This window comes from Lutjanus erythropterus, chromosome 14 (assembly GCF_056507025.1).
Source record: "Lutjanus erythropterus isolate fLutEry1 chromosome 14, fLutEry1.hap2, whole genome shotgun sequence".
In the NCBI taxonomy this organism is placed as follows: Eukaryota; Metazoa; Chordata; class Actinopteri; order Lutjaniformes; family Lutjanidae; genus Lutjanus; species Lutjanus erythropterus.
In genome coordinates, this window is record NC_139330.1 from 9,212,171 (window position 1) to 9,232,862 (window position 20,692).

At 42.1% G+C, this 20,692-nt stretch overlaps 2 protein-coding genes across 2 annotated transcripts in view; one reads left to right on the forward strand and one right to left on the reverse strand.

Annotated features, from left to right (window-relative positions):
- The window catches only part of macrod2 (mono-ADP ribosylhydrolase 2), a 551,038-nt gene that overhangs the window by 438,761 nt on the left and 91,585 nt on the right, over positions 1–20,692 (reverse strand). The window lies entirely within an intron of this gene.
- flrt3 (fibronectin leucine rich transmembrane 3) lies at positions 8,832–19,167 on the forward strand. Its single transcript, XM_084735623.1, has 3 exons — positions 8,832–9,102; positions 14,282–15,001; positions 15,980–19,167. The coding sequence occupies exon 3, from the start codon at positions 16,022–16,024 to the stop codon at positions 17,972–17,974; it is 1,953 nt and encodes a 650-aa protein (XP_084591749.1). The 5' UTR covers positions 8,832–9,102; positions 14,282–15,001; positions 15,980–16,021; the 3' UTR covers positions 17,975–19,167.

Sequence of the window (20,692 nt, forward strand, 5' to 3'; positions counted from 1 at the left end):
AATTCACAGCTCTGTTATTGCCCGCGTGATTGATGTTGGTTATAATGGCACTCCTTCTATTTACCCAACACATCTACTCATCTCCTCTATCGGCGATTTGCTGGTTGACTTCCTCTACCTTTTACTGGTCGTCTTTGATGGGTCAGCTTAGAGCAGTTCTTACTGGCCTGTGAAATGTCACAGCTTTGTCTTTATTGTTCATTTGTGAAATTGGAGCATGGAAAGGTGTATTTTAAGGCTATGATTTGTAAGAAGAAAAGCATTACTCCAGGACCCAGAGCCCTTACCTTAAAATACACTAAAAATCTTTTTCTGCTTCTGTCTCTGTTAGCACAGACATACTTCAAAGACTTCAAAATTTCAACATGAACCTGCTTTCACAAGCAATAAAAATGTTTAATAGTGATTATCACTGAATTATACATGTAAGCAGAAAAATACTATAACCATGTCTATTCAAGCACACTTTTTGTTGTCATGTTTAATTTATATCAACGATCTGCTTTTGTCATGCTGTGCAACAGACACCTATCAGCCCTGAAGCAAGGTAAGACCTTGTGTGATCTTTTCCCAAGGCTTTCTTCCATTTCTCCTCCAAAAGGGGTTTTGGAGAATTTTCAAACGAGCGGGGGAAGTGTCACTTTTGTCATTAAGGTATTTATGTAAACTATTTTTAACAAAACTGATATATTACATACAACTTCATTCCACTAATTATACTTTGAATTAATCAGTTTGCATGGCAGTAACTAGGAAGAGGCTGTTAATGACACTGACAAAAATAAGTCTCACTGACTTTATGCACATGTAGATGAAGGATGTTATCAACTATAAAAATATTAATGACACTGACAAGTACAAGGCAGGAATTAAACCACAGACCCTTCTAAAATTAAAAACCTACACGGCTGGTTTTCCATGCACATTTATGAACTGGCTATTGAGTCCTTAAATTAAAGAAAGTTGTAGATTTCCTCGTTTTAAACTACATGTGATGCAGCAGCAAATAAACAGACTCACTCTCTCACTTCTTCCACTCCCTAAAATATGTGTAAACATTAACAGCTAACCTGGTAGCTAACACTAGGTAACCATTAAAAGTTTGTGCAAAGCAGTAAGTAGCCTATATGTGTCTTGATGTTACCAGGATATTGCTGTATAGTGTTGGCTAACTACGAACATACACAGACTTTATAACTTGTTGTGAGATCTGAAAGGCTGCTACTTTACCAGCACCAAACAGGAAGCAGCAAACTAGTTACTTTGGTAATCACAAGACTTTTAATTTGGCATGTGTCTGATTCACCAACCAGCACGTTTTTATAGTTTTTTCTTTTTTTTTAATGATTCAGTGTCTTCTCCCACTAAAATAGCACAGCTGACAAGTGGAGGCTGGTGAGGGGTTTGAGGCATGAAAATATTTTTAAAAATCTTTCTAAAGAAGACTGTCAACATAGGACGCCTTTTATCTTGTGTTTCTAGAGTGAAGAGTTTTTGCCAACATGTAAGAAACTGTTGATATGACATATGTATAAAAGGGAGTTTGGCAAATAATTTTCCCTGGAAAATGCAGGGAGCTTAGGTTTTATTGATTCAAACTGCTAATACTATATATTTAAGAACTGCTGAAATAACTACTAAAGTATTATAAGGTTGTCTGATGTTGACTGTGGTTAATTGTTGTTTTAATTAATGGTTTACAGTATAATAATGTGTATTTGAACTGGTTACAGACGTTGGCTGATCAGGTTTATTATCAGCTAATTGTGCTCAAACTGTTTTGTCTTCATATAATGTAATTATCACTTGTCATTCGTCCTTGGTTCCCTGATTTTATGCACATGTAGAAGATAAACATAAACACCTCCAGTCCACTGAATCCTCCCCTCATCACCATCACCACCGATGTAATACACACCGCCACACATATACACCTTTTCCTGCAGATGGTTAACCTCAGAAACACCCCAGCAACAGAGTGGGATAAAGAGGGTCTACTCCAGTTACTCCTAGTTTTACCCAAAACGTGTCATTCACAACTCCACCACAAGCACCTCGCACTCTTGCACTAATAGGGGGGTCGGCAGTCTACGAGTGCTTCTTTCAGGAAAGTCATAAATGTCCCCTTGACTCAACCGGTCCTTTTATTCCCCCGTCATCACTTTCTACAGGCTTCTTTGAATGTGGCTCCCAGCTGCAGAGGAATAAGAAATCCGATATTCGAGTCACTTAGGATGAGTGCCGAAGAACTGGTGTCAGACGCTGAGGTGTAGACACCTCCCTGTTGTTGGGGTGGTTGGAGGTGTTACCTGAAAACACCTTCAGTCAGAGTTTAATCCCAATTAAGTGGCTCCAATTCCTTTATTATTCACAATACTTTGAACTTAAGATGCTTCTCACCACCGCCACCACAATGACAAAATGTCAACATAACTCTACCCAGCATTGACAGATGACAACAAAATGACACAAACTAAATCACACTATTCTTAACAACCACATTATGTGTGGACCGGGATAATGAGGATGTATTTTAAGCAAGTGATTGAAGCATCAGTTCAGAGTTGAGTGTGCTGATGTTAGAGGGTTTACTCTAAAGAACACACAAGGAACATGTAAACATCTCTTATTGCTTTTGAACTTTCCTAGCAGTTATTTATTGTGTTCAGCAGTGGGAAAAAAACAGAGTTAAGAAATCATTAAAAGGGGTAATTTTTAGATATGACTCGCGAGAGTAAACAAAGTCATCCAGATCATAGAGAAAACAAAGTCAGAGTTAGTGTTTGGCACAGATAAGTGAACACTTTGATCACGATGATGGCAGCTCTGTGTGACAAGACGTCCTGTCTTTAGTGCTCCCCCCGCGTCTTTACCCAAAATACTGTTCCCTGTGAACAGTACTTCCTGTGCATGTTCCAATCAACAGGGCCATTACAGACCTTGAGGTCTTATATATTCTATCTTATCTTATCTAGAGCAGCAAAGACTTGGTTTGTTTCACTAGATAACATTAGCCCTGACTTCCTCTCCTTACAGCTGTAAACCCTGACTGACCCTTTCATAAGACACTCAAACTCCTAATCTTGAAGGACCAAAAGCGCTAAATTCACCCGTATACTGAAGGAATGTGCTGCCAGAAAGCTGCCCGTTTGTCTTTAAGGTCCTGTCGGCGCTTACACAAGCATACAGAGTCCATTGTAAAGATAAATGCTACCATTTAACTACAGCAGGAGAAAAGATGCTAAGTTGGCTAATTACAGATTTAGTGCATGGATAGTAAACCGGTTACAAAGCAAGAGAGAAGGGCTTCAATTAGCTACATTAGAGATGTATGCTGGACTGTGAAAACACTGTATGGTAATTCTATCTTTTATCTCCTTTATTGTGCTGATTAGTGCAGCGGGGTGTGGGGGTGCTCTATCTAATCTGATCACAGAGCTTTGTGTTTGGGGTCATTAACCTATGGGAGGTCCTAAGGTTGGCAAGTCAGCTCCTACCCCCCTCTACCTTTTTTTATGGAACTCGCTCATCCCTGAGTTCCTCTGTCTCTACAGACAACACAACAGCAAGCACAAACAACCAAAGAAAACAAAAGACGAGGGGAAAAACAGCCGACGGGGCTTTTTGCATGGCTTGTCATTCTCTCACAAACACAAGGCCTAAATGACTACTGACCGAGGCCCCTGGACTTGCCTGAGCAGCAGGATGTCGGCCCCTTTAGTCTCTGTTGTTGTTGGCGCTTTCCTTTCTCTGGGTTGCATCCTAGTCCCAAGAGATGAATGGGTTAACATCTGGAATCTGCATCAGAAAAGTCTTTTACCTTACTGCATCGTTTAATAGCAGTGGTAGGGCCCTGCCTCATGTAACTGACATCTGCATTCATATGCATAAAGATCTCACAAGCTCCATCAGTCAAAGCTTTCTCCTGCCAACCATTTTGAGTAATACCATGATGCCTGCATTTACATCCATACACAGTCACACTAATGAAATACAACATCTGTCTACATATTTACCCATCCGCTGATTTATATTTTATTTCCATAAACCCTCTTTCTATCCCTGTCACACACATTACACCCTCTGCAAATCAAAAAATGTGAATAACCAACAGCACCTCTCATCCACAAATCCTAGTTAAACTGTTGTGATACTGAAAAGCTGCCTGTCAGGATGGCAGAGCGGAGATGAAAGGCCCACAGCAAAGATCGCTGCTGATTGCCTGTAGAGGATGAATATGCAAATAAAGCAGAAGGTAAATGAAAAACAAAGCGGGGGGTTTTGGCAGCAGCCTTTTTACATGTTCCCCTTTATTTGGCATTGGTTAAGAACACGGAAAATCTATCAATAATGAATTCCAGTCAGAGAAAGGAAGCAGACATGAGGGGAAATCAGTCTCCATTTTTCCCCTGCGAGCCCCTGAGCAGTTTTGGGGCCTATTGTATTTCACACAAGCCTTTCACTGAACACACACTAAGCTTAAGTGACAGATAAACGGAAAATTGAAGGAGATAAAATAAAATCCATAAAACCTAGCTTACATTGCACCAATCAGACTGTGTGTGCAAGTTTTGGCATACAGTCCAGAAAGTAGGGCACCGCACTCTGCCAACTGCAAGCCCTATCTATCTATTGACCACCAGAGCAAAAAGAGTAAATCAATTATCTGACGAATGTTGACCATGACAGACATGACCATCTGATATACAACAAGTCCAAGCACACACTTAACAGTTGTTTTGTTGCCACCAGAGGCAAAAGCTACTTTAGATATCACTTAACAAAGTCAAGTGGCTTAATATATTTAGCTATCTTTGAAAGCACACACAGCAGAGTAGGAAAGAACCTGCCTGTTGTCTAAACACACTGAAATTGGCCAGACAGACTGGAGTGCATCTTTGGGCAGACAACGGGTATCCAACCCCTTCAAAAAAATGAACAGCGCAGGAGATTTCTGCAGGTCTTGAGATAACAGAAACCCAACACCCTGGTCCTCCAGTGGGGCTCTTTGTACGTCTGAGAGGGGGTCAATCAACAGCCGCTGACAGATGTGTCTGCAGTCGATTTAGCAGAGGAAGCCACGGTGAGGTCAGGCACAGGCTTCTCTGCTCTCTTCCCCTGAAGGGAAGACAAGGATCAAGCCAGGATGTCCGAGATTGACCTTTTCTCACCTCTCACCTGGACTAATATGATAAGATAGTTAAGCTCATTAGCAAAGCAGCAGAACATTCAGCCTCAGTGGAAACTTCATGACACAATGGAAAGTTTATTTCAGAATGCTTTGCCTGCAAATAAACAGCATACAGGACGACAATTTACATTTGTCAAAAAGTCCCATTGTGTTTCAAACAACAGCGAGAGCCACTTCAGCTGGAAAGCAAACAAATCCGAAAAACTCCACTAGAGGTCTAAGTAGTTTTGGCAGATGCTCCAGGCTTAAGTGTCTGTTCAATTAGCCACTCCAGTTAAGATGGCAATCACGGTTCAACCGTGTGCCGATGTGTTCAGGCCAGAGTTGGAACACGTTCCGTCCAGGCAAAATAACTGGGCATGGGATGTCAGCGGTGGTCAGACACTTAGACAGTCACTCTTGTGTAGTGCGCACCATCCTAATGAGGCAATAACAATTGCTCGGAGTAGAGGTCCCTATCAGCTCATGAGCAGACAATGGGAGAACAGACAACAGAAACAGAAATGGAGTGTAACAGGGGATATTAAACGAGTTGTGTTGTTGTCTGTGTGTCAGCAGGTTACATCCACGAGCAGCATTTTCTTTAAACTTCCAGTGAAGTGAAAAGTTCAAGTGTTTTTATCACGTGTGCATTGCGCTACATTTGACCCATACGCCAAGTATCTGCACTGGCAATGACAAAGAAAGTTGTTTTGCAGATATCTGAGTGTTTTTAATGGTACTTCACGATTTGTCTTTTCCTGGAGAATGATTAAAAAAATGTTGATGACTCATTCTGCAATCAGAGGCGTACACGAAATTTGCATCCAATAAAGAGCTTTCTCACTTATGGCACCACCGGAGCGGGGAAGGAGAATACATTCATGCTTCAGGGCAGACAGAAGTGTTTCTGGGGGCCGGGAGTCACTGTACAAAAGCACAAGTTTAAAAGTTTATTCGCTGATTTAGGTGAAAGTGGATCATATTTTATGGAGAAAATATTTTCTGGTCTACCCTCTGATTTCCTCCAGCTGCTGAGCTTCAACTCTCTTTACACTTTAGCTGCATACTCATGCCAAAGAAGCTAACCGTGACTGTTAGCTGATATTAACTAGCCATGGAACTGAGTCAGAGTTTGACAGGGGGTACAGTAACATTGTCATTTACGGAGTTTCATGTTGGGAAAGATAGCTTTACTTGTTGCTAAAGAAGCTAACCAAAGTTAGCTCAGTGGGCTATGACACAGCCTGGGGTAACAGGACCCAAACCTGGCAAAAATCAACTCACTACTGTAGCCTGTTCTGTGTTGTCAAAATGGCCTCAGTTGGTCTCGACATCCATGGACCACTTTAGCTGCGTGGCAAGGGTCATAATGAACTTTCAGCACTACTGGCTACTGTAAATGCCAATCGATGGCCATGACAAGTCCTCCCTAGCTGCCTTTTTTTGGTCTACAGGAAACATGTAAGCATTAAGCACTCTGCTAGCCGTTTCATGGGAACTTTAAGCATGTTAAATTCTATCACTTTGTGTAAACAGGGGTCGTTTGCAGAATATTGCAGTGTGGCTCTTACATTCACCTGCTCTAAGAAAAATATTATTGGGTCTCTAATGCTAGTTTACTGAGAATTTGTTCTTTTACTTTTCTAACTGTCATTAATCACCACTGGGCAGCTGCACCCTCTTGATAAACAGAAAACATGATGAATTTCAGCTACATATTTTAGTATCCCCAAAATGAGTGAATAGCACCTCTCTAACAAACCTGTTTGTTTACTGAAAATGAATGCAGACCCTCCAGGCATTCACAACTGAATAGCATAATAGGCTTGAGGTAATTAACAAAAAGTAGCATTTAGTGAATGACATGCAAGAGAGGAGTCTCAAGCACATTACACAGGCAGCTGCAGACGTCACACAGATCTAATCGGTGAGCCACTGGCATCGACAGGAAGCAGATATTCAACAACAGATGAACAGAGCCGGTCCACTGCAGCTCAGTGCACCAGGGTTGTGGTGTCTGCCTTGTCGGGTAGCCGGAGGGGGAGACACTGGAGATGACGCAGGGCAGGGGAGAGTGTTGGCTGGGTCAGCCCTTTGACTAACAGGGTGACTCGCTGCTGCTGTGGGCCTGGAAGGGAGCAAACCCACTGTTTGGCTTCATTTAAACATGGAATCAAAGAGGGTCAAACAGAAAGCAGGAGGTGCAAAAGTCAGAATAGTTCATGTGTGTCAGAGCAACTCACATGTCAGTCCTGCATCAACACACATGCTGTATGTGCCAGGGCCAGATACTGATTTACTGATATACCCGGGCCAATACTGGATTTGTGTTGATACTGATATATGGGCGTAAAAAATTTCCAGTATCAATATTTCAATATTCTTCATACAGATTATAGAATCTATGCATAAACACACATTTTTTGCAATGAATATTCTGTTAGGAAGTTTTTGTATAGGCCCATATCAGACAACATGTATGCCAATAGCAATATAGCTGTGATATGCCAATAATGGGCGGATAATACTGATCAACCAATATATCAGTCGGGCTCTAGTATGTACAAATTTAAGTGCACAGCTACACACACAGGAAGACACATTAGGAATGAACACAATCTACATTCTTGTTAGTCTATAAATTATTCTGCCTCACTGTGACAACATCATCAAATATTCATCTCCTGTCAACATTTTTAAACAAATGCGTGTCTGGTATGTGCTTCACACAGTAAAAGGCAATGTTTTTTTGGCATTTTAGATTTTTTTTAGATTAGAATTTTTACACTTGCTTGGACAAAATATTTTGGGTTTACTATTGTGAAACATTTCTCTCTTTTGGAAAAGAAAACACATTTTCTTTACATAAAAAGCATGAAAATAGCAAACGTAAATAAAAACAGAATGCAATAATTTGAGACCCTGAACCACTGACGTCATATATAAAGTCAGAATGATGATGAATTTCTCTTTCTAAACTTGAACAAGTGTTGTCAGTTTCCAACGCTTACAGAGCGTTGTTAAAAGAAAAGGTTGTATCACAGTTGTAAAAATGCTGATATCCCACCAATTTTGGAACACGTTGCATGAGCATCAACTTAAGAAGTAAAGTATATTTACAAAAAGTTTACAACAAAGTTGCTTGGTTTGAACATTAAATATCTTGTCTTTGTCTTGTAATCAACTCAATATAGGTGCAAATTTTTTTCTGAGAGATCTCAAACAAATATGCAAATAAGAATGTAAATAGTGTTAACAAAACCACAATACCACCTTAAACAAACCGCTGCAAGTAAAAGGTTCTGTATATCTCCCATTCTCTCTTTCTCTCTCTCTCTCTCTCTCTCTCTCTCTCTCACACACACACACACACACACACACACACACACACACTGTACATTTCTACGGTTTTCCTCTCTTTTCCTGCCAGTGAGCATTGCTTTCCGACCAGTGCCTGCTCGCTCCTCTTAAGTGCACACATCTGACAAGGATGTGAGTGCCTTTCCCCTTTCCTCCACTCCCCCTAGTGTATCCATCCAACACTGCATCTTTCACATACATCTCCCAAACACAGCGAGAGAGAGGGAGAGAAAGAGAGTGAGAGAGAGGCCCCTCCTCCAGATGACATCAGTGCTGTACTGAAGCTAGGGGCAAACACAACTCCACATTAGTATTGAGATCTACCCGTGCACCTATTTCTTTGCACAGCCTACAGATGTGTATGTGTGTGTGGGGGCACCAGTAAACATAGCAGTGCTGCTACAGATAAACTCCAGATAGCTCTAGCCTTGTGAGTGAGAGGAGTTTCTCTTTTTTTGGATCTGAATTTAAATCCTCATAGCCTGGATTGGATTATTTTTTCCCCCGTTGTGAACCCCCATTTTAAAGAGGATACCTGTTACTTTCCATTTTTTTGGTTGATTATAGAGGTAAGTGTGTTTTTTGCTGGTCCGGTTGGGAATGCATCCTTTTCATCTTTTTTTGGATCTTCTTTTTGGCAAAAGGAACTCAAAGTCATGCGGAATCCTCAGGAGTTGCTTGTATCTAATTAGATGCCCTCTTTTTTTATTTACCTCTCCTTTATTTTTTAAATTCTCAGTCCAGGCGGAAAAATATTGTGCTTCTCTACGAGATAGTAATAAAAAAAAAAAAACGTCAGCGCACTTTTTCTCCAAACATCCAAATTAAGCTCTTCCGTTAGTTTTACGCACAGACAATTCATCTATCTCGTCATCTCGAGCTCCTCTCATGCCTGCAACTTGCTGCTTCGATCCTCTGCTGCGTCCCTCTTTTATTCTGCGTGAATCTAACACAAACCACAAATGCCACATCTCCCCCGTTATTTCCACTCTGTCTGTATGAGGAGATGGATTTCTTGTTGCGACACGCTGAATTGGCTCCTCGATCACATTCAGCCCCACTGCTCCAAAACATGTGAAATACACTTAAGAGAGCAACAGGGGCGTCTAAAAAATCTCCTCGTTCCTTATTTCGGGCTCTGAGAAATAGTCAGCGGTGAATACGCAAACTTGATAGGATTAGGAAGACTGTGTGATTTAGTCTCGGTGTCGCAGCCCGAGAAGACACCCCGGCGTGCAGCTGAAAATTGCAGTGCACATCCCGCGGAGTTGGACATGAAGGGGGCAGCTGGAGAAACTCCGCTAAATGCGTCTCCGCGGCATCACTGTCTGGACGACTCGGACCAGCTCCTATTCATATCCTGCATTGAAATTTACTGTGCAACTGTAAGCTTGTCTGCAGATAATACGGACGCACCCCCCCCTCCCCTTAACAAAACATCAGACGCTGTGAGAGCTTTAGGGCGCAGTCATGAGGGTCCCCTAAAATAAAATGCACAAAATAAATGCATCGAAGTTTCATACGCACCAGATAACACACTGTAACGTTACATTAACAGCGCCTCAAAACAAGTATGTGACATTTACGTGCAGCTGCAGCTCTGATATGACTGTCGTATTAATCAGCCTGCAGAAATAAACGCGGTTTCTGCTCATGTGGCCGACTGACAGCAGGTTCTCTATTCTAATGCTCGTTTCTCTCTATATTTATCCCTTTACACCAGCGCAATAAAGTGGCCATGCAGTGTATCTAAGCTGCATGTCTTCTTGGCAACACCAGGACATTGCCAGTTGTTAATCCAATTTAACATCCCCTTTTATCTTCATGAGATGATAAGGTCATCCAGGCTTTAAACAATGACTGATAGCTTATGTATTTATAGGCTACAGCATCCTGCTAATAGTGGAAGCAAACTTGACTTCAATTGTCAGGCAATGTAATGGTAGCTCTTTGTTGTTAGGCGTGTTTGAGAGACAGAAATAAATAGCCTGTTAAACATGGTAGACATGAGGACAGACCCAATTGTCTTCAGTGATGACTGCCTGAGGCAAAAGTCCCCAGTCAATTGCTTTCAGAGGGAATTCACATCACAGATTAACAACTAACCAGGTCACTACAGACAGAATCTTCTATTCCCCAGAAAAGTTAAAAGCATCAAATATGAATGACTGTGTTAGGGGGGAAAAGTAATAAGAAGACTTTCATAACTACCGAGACATATTTCAGATTCAACACTGTACTCTGAGGAGGCCTAATTCAGTTCTTTTCATAATTTATTTAGCCACAGAGTGGGATCTCTTTCTTACCATCTATTCTGAGCTTTAAGAGGCGAATCGTTTCACATTGGTTACTGAAACGGAGGTGTAAACATGGCTGCAAAGCATAAATATTGCAGGAGAAACCTTTGCAAACGATATGACTCAGGAAAAACTGTAAATGGGCCAGCAGGGAGGTTAACAAATGTCTGTATTGTAGGTAGGTGTCTGGCCTGTGCTGAGATGGGCTCCTGTGTGTGAACTTAACATGAGTATTTGGTGTTTTGGTGTTTGCTTGTCACATACGCACACACACACACGTTTCATTTTGCAGTGCCTACCACCCCCATGTGGGGAAAAACCACTGCAGCTGCTACAGATCTCTCCTTTCAGGCTGTTACAAAAGAGAGACCCCCGTGTGTCCCAGGCCTCTCTGTGCTCTTAATGGCCCAGCAAAAGTATCATCTGTTCAGCCCATCTAAAGACAGCGCCAGGAGGCCACATACCAAATCTGAAACGTGTTCTGTGTCTCTGTGAATTCAGATGTGACCATGAATGTTCCATTGTGTCTGTGCACCACAGCGGGCCGCTGCCCGGCGTCTTAACGTACAACTTACTAATATGTAAATTAATGATGCACACAAGGTTTCATGGCACACAAAAATTGACAAAAACTCACCTTGGATAAGAGCAGAGACTCATGAAACAAAAGTACAATAGATTTGGACACTACATTTTGCTTGTATTCTGCTCACCTCAACTGTCCTTCACTAGAATAAGTATATTTATCTGCATAATCAAACAATCATTCACCTTTTTCAGTAATATTAAAGTGTTTGCTTCAAACCTATCAACTGCCCAGCAACGCTGCAAAGAAAGCACATTTTCGGGTCCAAAATCTGAAAAAGATATAACCCAAAATAATGATCCTGTGTGCAATCAATCATAATTCAAAACTATATTATGAATTAGAATGAATAATCAACAGCAGATACAAACAACATTGATTTCCCAATGGAGAGCTCTACTGTGGTTCAAAATTAATTTCAGGGGCTCATGAATAATTTAACAGCCAGCCATTACTACTTCTACAGCTCTTTCCCCCTCTAAATGCAGCCTCTGTAATATTATTCTGTATTTTACGGAACTAAAAGTCATTATAATCTGCAATACTTTTGACAGGCATGAAATTGTTTCTATTTGAGTTTTTTCCAAAGCCTTTCTTGTGCAGTGTATGACTAGAGGGCACAAAGTCTTGGGCTCTGTTATTGCAGACTAATGTGCATTTATGCGTGTTGAGCTCACAATGGCTATCAGTGTCCAGCTTTGTGTGAGCCTCCCACGCTCTCCACTGAAAGGTAACTGGCTGTATACACACACACAATTTTACCAGGATGCTCAATTTAACTTTGCCAGTTCGGATTAAATGAAGCAGAAGCCACTTTGACTGCTCGAGAAATCTCCTGTCGGCCGGCAGAGCCTATTACAACGATGGAGAAAGACATCCATCACTAAAAATGTTAAACTCGGCCTCCGTTGCTCTCGAAATGATTGTGTGCACAGGAACATAGCGTGTGTGTGTGTGGCTGTGTACATTGGCGTGAGTATGTGTTATTAGTAAATTCAATGGAAGAGGCTTACAAAATTAGCTGTGTAAATTAGAGGAATTTTCAAATTGCCTGAATAAAATGTTTTAATACGTAAACCCCCTCTGTTGAGGCTACAAGGTCCACATGCTTGCCTTGTAGCGAACAATGGAGAGGGGCCACTCTCCTGAAATCTGATGAGCGTGGAAAAAGAAAAGGAGAAAGAAAAAACAGCCAGGCATCTAGGCCTGACTATGCTCCTCGTAAAGTTAGCAAGATGTGCATGGTTCAAAGGAGGCGCCCGATAAATTGCCCACAATATAATATCACACTGAGGCCTAGGATACATTATGCTGCAGTATGCTTTTGTTCTTTCTGACGATATTTACACCAGCGTTCATACACAAATAATCACGTCCCTTGCCCCTTCCAGTGGACACAGAGTCAGACCCTGTTATCTCAGCAGGTAACAGAGATGTAGTGACCACAGAAAGGCAAACTAACTAGAAATGTTGTGCCATATCATGCAGGGGCCTATTTATGCAGAAAATCATCCCGTCTTACAGCCCTAAAAGCCTATTATTCCGAGTGCAGATAGGTCTCTGCCGGGTCCCCGTGATAAGACAGAAATGCAGAGCCTATTACTTTCTTTTATGTAATGCTAAGAATTCAAGGATTCAAATGAAGACTACATACTTAACAATATTCAGACGATGGAGAACTTTACAAAATGAGGTGAAAAGGGCTATTTAAAATTGAAATAGCTTGACTAAGTGCTGCATTAAAAGTTCATTCCAACAGACAGACAGCACATATCCCTCTATCATCCCACCATTTTCTAAAACTCCATTACTGAATTTCATCTTTTTTTTTTTCCCTTGTCAGTCTCCTTTATTCCAGAAGTTAGTAGAGGTCACATCTGGTGCTTTTTCCCCAGACTCTAATCTACTACTAACGTAATACTGGACTGAGGGGCCGTGTTTAGATGGAACAGAAGGAAGGGGGGGCATTATTATTAGACAGCATCTCAGGAGTTGTAATCGAGTTACAAGCCTCTCAGTTCCCTAATCTTCTCCTTGTCATGGGCTACAACTGTTAAATGGCCGGGCCTCTTGTTCCTAATTTACCTTCACATGTTTCACAGCTAACGGTGGCTGCCGGCAGGTCACATGGACGTTTACATACAAGAACGGCAAGCTATTGTGTTGCAGGAGGAAACATAACATTTTCTTTGGCAAAGGAAATTCTATTTTTACAAACAGAAACGGCATTCATAGAGTGTGAAGAGACGACGGGTGGGGGTGAGGGGTCACAGAGAGGAGGCCGCAGTGACAGGGATGGATGCAACGGCCACCCTCTTCTCCATACAAAATTCAAATGGCCCTCATTTGTCATGAGTGCTTTTTAACAACGTAATTCAACACCGGCTGGATCCCGGCTTTCCTCTCATGGGTGGAATCTGGACTGGTCTTGTTTTTAAACCAGCAGAGACTGCATTTTTTAATCGCAGGGACTGGCTCTCTTGTAAAACAGCAAAACCTCAGTTAAGCAGTGAACTGGACTGAGAAGGGCATAGGGGCTCCACCCTCAGCCATTGTGTTGGGGTCTAGATCTCTGTTGTCTTTCGTATGCACAGGCATTCTTTCTTGTATCACCAGAGAAAAGAAATGTCATCTATTAGAGTAACGGGATGTAAAAGGTCAACAGGCTAAATTATAGGCCAGAAGAATTTCTAAATAAGAATTAAAATGTAAAGGAGGTCGGAGTTCATTATCAAAGACATTCCTGAACTTAATTAGATTTCTTTTGATGTCTTTTATCAAGCCTGAAAGATTACTTTCTTCTTTGTTGCCTTAAAACAGACTGAATGTGAGCACTAAATATGTTTGTCTTCTGTTATTTTTCAGAGCATCGTCCCAGGTGTGAGGAGGCCAACAGTATGAGTCAAGCTGCAGATGCATGAGGGAGGCTGGGTCCACAAGGATAAGCACCTCGCCCCGTTTTGCTCCGTAGAGGAAAGGAGAACATTGGTTATCTGCTTCGGAAAAAGGGACCAGAGCCCTGGATTAATGTGCACACAGGCTCGACAAGGGAGCAGAGGATTCTGGGTTACCTGAAGAACTGGAGTACACAAGTGAACAGGCCTGGATTGAGCCTGTGGCACAGGGGATTGGCATGGCTCAGACCAGCTTTGTGTCAACTCATCATGCTTGTCGGGCCTGATCATAAAGAGGAGCCCTTGCGAAAGCTCACCCTGTCCTACGCACGGATCACTATACAACACCCAAAAAATCTAATTTGCAGTTATGGCTGTTGAGCTCGACAATTTCAACACCCATTAGGATTTTTAATATTACCTGAGAGCGCACGCTTTGTCAGTGAGAGGGGATGCTTTTTCTACAGGCTTATCTGCCATGGTAAAGGCATTGAAAGCATGAGCCTCTGACAACACAGAGGAGGTCATCGTCCAAACAAGGATCAGCTCAGCAAACACTGACCAGGTCAGGATATCACCCGAAACCCCTCGGACAAACTTTTCCTTTCAGAAAGGATAAGAGCAAATTCAAGAGGAAATCTTGATTGGATTTTTGGTGGCTGGAAAGGATTTACCACATCGTATAAATCAGGTATGACAAATACGGATGGCTTTGCTTCTTTCCACTTCACTGACCACACCACGATTTCTAATGAGACGTGCAGGAAGAGAGGTCATGACAGGAATGCATAATTAAAGCAATAAATCAGAATTAGCCTAATTAAAAGGTAACTACACATCGATAGTAAAAGAGACAGACAGCTGGTTGGCACCTTCTGCTTTGCACCACAGTTTTGTTCATTTCAAGGCTATATTAAGTATGAAATGTAATCTATATTTTTGCAAATTAAGATAAAAAAGATCATTAACCTAATTTTGTGCAAGGATAAATAACAAATTTCATCTTGTAACTTCTAAGAAACTCAAAAACAAGCTTTAATCTTAATGTGCTGAAGACTTTTATAAAACCTCTTTTCTGTGAGGAGGGAGATTTCTTCCCTACCTTGTAAGGAGCCAGTTAAACCCCAGAATTTGAATGGTGAAAGGCATGGGTAATGATCTAACAGGACTTAAGAGTATGTCGGTTCCACAACAGTTCATCAACAAAGCCTGACTTTGTTCACCCTCGTGGTCTGTAGCGATGAAAGGCAGCCTTGAGATACAGAAACGTGTAAAACAACTAGGGAAAGCTATTACATTTCACAAGTGAGGGCCAAAAAGCCGAGGAACAGGGATTCAATTCACAGAGCTCACAAGTTGGAACATTTCTTATCAAAAATAAGAAAACAGAAAGCAGTTCAATTTCGAATGCAGTTACTTTTTAAATTTCTAACCCTAAGAAATCTATCGATGTTTATTGTAAAAAAGTTTCTCTTTATTTTCACTGTCTGGCCTAATAATCAATTCATATCAGTTTAATAGGAGGAATTCAAACTGATTCTTTCAGCAGTTGTTTAATCTAGAAAGTGCTGCAGGCAGCATTTCAAACACCCAGCAATTATGAGAACAGGAATTTGGCTCTCCTTTAAAGGCCTTGTGCATTAAATGTACCCTTGTGTCTTCTCTCCAGGGGCTCTTGAGTGATTAGACTGCCAGGCAACACAGCTTCAAGATGGTGCGTCAATGCAAGGCCTTTATCCTCTTCCTCATCAGGATCGGGCTGCTGCTGGGTCTTGCTAACCCCTTGGTGACCTCCGCCTCATGTCCCTCAGCCTGCCGCTGTGATGGGACCTTCATCTACTGTAATGACCGTGGACTGACTTCCATCCCCACTGGCCTACCCCAGGACGCTACAGTGCTCTTTCTGCAAAACAATCGCATCAAGAGTTCAGGCATTCCTGCAGAGCTCCGCAGGCTCTCAAATGTGGAGAAGATCTACCTTTACTGCAACAATCTGGATGAGTTCCCCACTAACCTTCCGCTTGGGCTAAAAGAGCTCCACCTGCAGGAGAACAACATTCGGATGATTACCCATGCCTCTTTAGCCCAAATTCCCTACATTGAAGAACTGCACCTGGATGATAACTCAGTATCAGCAGTCAGCATAGAGGAGGGGGCCTTCAGGGACAGTAATCACCTCAGACTGCTTTTTCTCTCCAGAAACCACCTCAGCACCATCCCTTCAGGCCTACCCATGAGCATCGAGGAGCTGCGCTTTGATGACAACCGCATCTCCTCCATCTCAGAGCAGTCGCTGCAAGATCTCATCAACCTTAAGCGACTAATCCTGGATGGTAACCTGCTCAACAACCGTGGGATTGGGGAGATGGCTTTCATCAACCTGATGAACCTGACTGAGCTCTCGCTAGTGAGAAACTCCTTGACATCACCGCCAGCCAACTTGCCAGGCACCAGTTTGGAGAAGCTGCAGCTACAAGAGAATCACATTAATCGGGTGCCGCCTGGGGCTTTTGCCTTCCTTAGGCAGCTGTATCGCCTGGACCTGTCTGGCAACAACCTGAGCAGCCTCCCTCAGGGTGTATTTGAAGATCTGGACAATCTCACACAGCTCCTGCTACGCAACAACCCCTGGCAATGCACTTGCCGGATGAAATGGGTGCGTGATTGGCTGCGGTCGTTGCCGTCTAAAGTGAATGTACGTGGCTTCATGTGCCAGGGTCCTGATAAGGTCAAAGGCATGGCGATTAAAGACCTAACTACAGACATGTTTGACTGCACAGATTCAGAACTCATGCCCACGTATGAGACAAGCACAGTCTCCAACACTTTGCGCCCCTCACAGCCCCAGTGGCCCTTGTTTGTGACTAAAAGGCCTGTAGTAAAAGGGCCTGACATCGGTAAGAATTACCACAGCACTACCACGTCTTCAGGCAGAAAGATCATCACCATCAGCGTGAAGTCAAGTAGTGCAGATACAATACACATATCGTGGAGGGTGTCACAGCCCATGACTGCCCTGCGGCTCAGCTGGCTAAAGCTGGGACACAGCCCTGCCTTTGGCTCCATCACTGAAACCATTGTGCAGGGGGAGAGGAAGGAGTACCTGCTCACTGCACTGGAGCCAGAGTCTTCCTATAGGATATGCATGGTTCCCATGGAGACCAGCAACATTTACCTGTCAGACGAGACCCCTGTTTGCATAGAGACAGAGACTGGTTCTCACAAATCATACAACCCAACCACAACTTTAAACAGAGAGCAGGAGAAAGAGCCTTACAAAAATTCCAGTCTGCCTTTGGCTGCTATCATTGGAGGGGCCGTGGCTCTTTTGGCAATAATCATGTTGGCTCTGGTGTGTTGGTATGTCCACAGGAACGGTTCACTTTTTTCCAGGAACTGCACCTACAACAAAGGCCGTCGGAGAAAGGACGACTATGCTGAGGCTGGCACTAAGAAGGACAACTCCATCCTAGAAATACGAGAGACTTCTTTTCAAATGATACCTATAAATCACCTGCCTGTGTCCAAGGAGGAGTTTGTGATACACACGATTTTCCCACCTAATGGCCTGAGTTTATACAAAAGCCCACATAGCGAGAACAGTCTTAACAACAGGAGCTACAGAGACAGTGGAATACCAGATTCAGACCATTCCCATTCATGATATTGCGCATGGCCATTCGTGAAGAGTGCGCGACTTAAACAGAGTGGCAAGACTTTTACAAAACACTGGATCTATAAGACTAAGGAAGCAATGTTCTGTACATTTGCCATATAATTTATATTTAAGGACATTTTATGAAGACGGAGAACGTTCCAGTTGCAGGCCATCACTGAACCATCAGTGGGTATTGTAACTAACTGCAATTCTATATTTTAGGGATTTGTAGTAATTTGTACTGTATTTCCTTTGCTTAAGGTTATCGACCAACTAAAAGAAACTCTGTGTTCTACTGAGATATGATGACTTGTCAACTGTGAAAGTGGGTTTTCATTGCTGTGTTGAACAATCAGACCTTAGAAAACCTTGTAGTATAAGCACAGGTCATTCTTTTAACTTTGTGGCTGTCTGAAAAACAAAAAGGCAAAAAAATTACATGAAGTAAACTAAGGCACAGCTGATCAACTAATTCGCAAAGCAGGCGTGTTGCCCTCTAAACGAATGAGCAGTCAGTAGCTGTCTCCACATTACTACGGACCAAGAGTCTTGCTCTCGTGTTCACCTGGTATGGAGTTCAAATAACTAAAGATGAGGTGCCATGCTTTATTTCTCTGCTTTGTTCCGTGTGTGATTTTTTTTTTCTGTTTGCAAGAAGAAGAAACACAGCAAAGCAACCCAAGCAGGGTTCCGGTGTTTCTGATAGGATTGTAGGCCACAGCACAGGGCAGATAAAGCACACCGACCTTAAGGAGCTCTCTGCTCCTCAAAACAAGTAGACTGGACAGGCTGACACAGAGGACCCCCCACTATCTCTATTTGTACAAGCCAACAATGGCCGAACGACAATGGCGGCATTCTTTAGTACCATGTACCATACGTCATTCTAGTCACCAGGCCAAAAAGACAAGACGTGTTGGCTTTCATTAGAATTACCACAGTGGCAGCAACTTCTTGTTATGAGTATTATTTTGTATTATTTTCCAAATGAACACACTTTTATGTTTCCACAATTTGAAGTTAACTGTTCTTAACAATTGAAAACCAAAGTGCATTGTATGCCCTTTGGCCAGTCTTGTATGTGCCTTGATCCAATGCTTATTGTATTTAGCTTTTTAAGAAACCAGTGACTTTTTTTCATACACACTTGAATATGAAAAATATTGGTCATATTACAGAATAAAAGTGAACAAAAATAACCTTGCTCTTCCTTACCTTGAGTACAACAAACCCCATTCAAAATAATGCTTTGTTTTTTATTGTCCTGTTCAATTACTCTTATCACACATGCTATACTTTTCTGTGATTGCTCAATTAATTGTTTTCTACTCAAGAGAATTCTATCTTTGTATAATTGTGAACTGGCCCGGAGTAAAAAAGAAGGCTACAGGGGAGCTGTTTTATTCATTCATATCTCAAATTACCGTCTAGCCACACAATCTAAAAGCCGTTGGAAATGAAAAAACTAATCTATCGCTTTTTTATGCTTCACAAAGATCTTGACTCATAGCCTTAAAACCACATCGGCCCCTCCAAGACACAGTGAACTCTTTAACAATAACTCGGGTACTGTTCTTGAAACCCAGTTTTCCACTCCACGGGCAGTCAGCAGAGCAACATCTGCTTGAGGCTGCTGCTGTTCTTTCGTGTGGTGAAGCCATGTGTGACTTATCCGATTGGCCAGAGAGAGAAATGTCACAGTAGAGTAGAAACAGGGCTGTGGAGAGATTGGACTCTAGGGTTTGATGAACCTCCCAGGCACCCGGGCAACGGAAAATTAATGACGAGCCACCATATGGAGGGGTGGTACAGGCAGACCCTGATGGGGATGCCCGTCCCTGCAGAGGACAGTGTGTATATATACACTGCTCCGGGCTCCAGGCAGCACACTTAATGACATGGTTGCAGCTCACCCGGGCAAGGGCCCATGAAAAGGTACACATGCAAAAGCAGTAAAATAGTCTATTATCCCATTTTACAAATGCATGCAGCAGACTACCTTGTGAAAGCTTACACAAAGTTAATGCATTTCAGATTTTACTCACTAGACTGACCATACTCTCACACAAAAGCACACAAGTATTCAGTATGTATCACAAAAAATATGACAGACCCACATTCAAACACCCACAACCTCTTAACACAGTGAAAGCTTTAATTACAGTAAGGGGAGCCGCTAAAAGCTGCATGAGCTATCCAAACCTTAAGTATACACTAACCCTGCCCTTTACACTAAATATATATCACATTAACTTGGAATTAAAGTAAACAGACAGGCTACTTTTAGATACTGAATAGTAATAGTTTCCATATGAATGCTGGTCTTCGACTCTTCAGCCTTAGTCCTATCTTTTTTGAGTACAGAAAAGTATGTGATAAAACCTTGGAAAGTAGGTAATTTTTCTTTTATGACACTTACGAGAGCAAAGCGTCCTCATCGGAGATAACATTTATCATATTTTCCAGTGTGAATTTATACAGAATCACAAAGGAAATAATAAAACGTGTTATGAACTGTTTTTAGGTAAATTAAACCAAATAAAAAGCCGTGGGATTTTCTCGGCCTAGCTGAAAATGTGTAAGCAGAGATCTCAGCTGGCTTCACAGCATCAGCTTCTCGCTGATGAATGAGGCAGCTCTACAAATGTTGAGAAATGGAAAAGCACTCTATTGTTTGAGCAGAGCGTCCATATGTCTAGTAATTGCAAGAGCCGCTTAAAAAGT

What these genes read in the sequence shown, in the direction of transcription:
- flrt3 (XM_084735623.1), top strand. Translation starts at nt 16,022, where the DNA reads ATGGTGCGTCAATGCAAGGCCTTTATCCTCTTCCTCATCAGGATCGGG.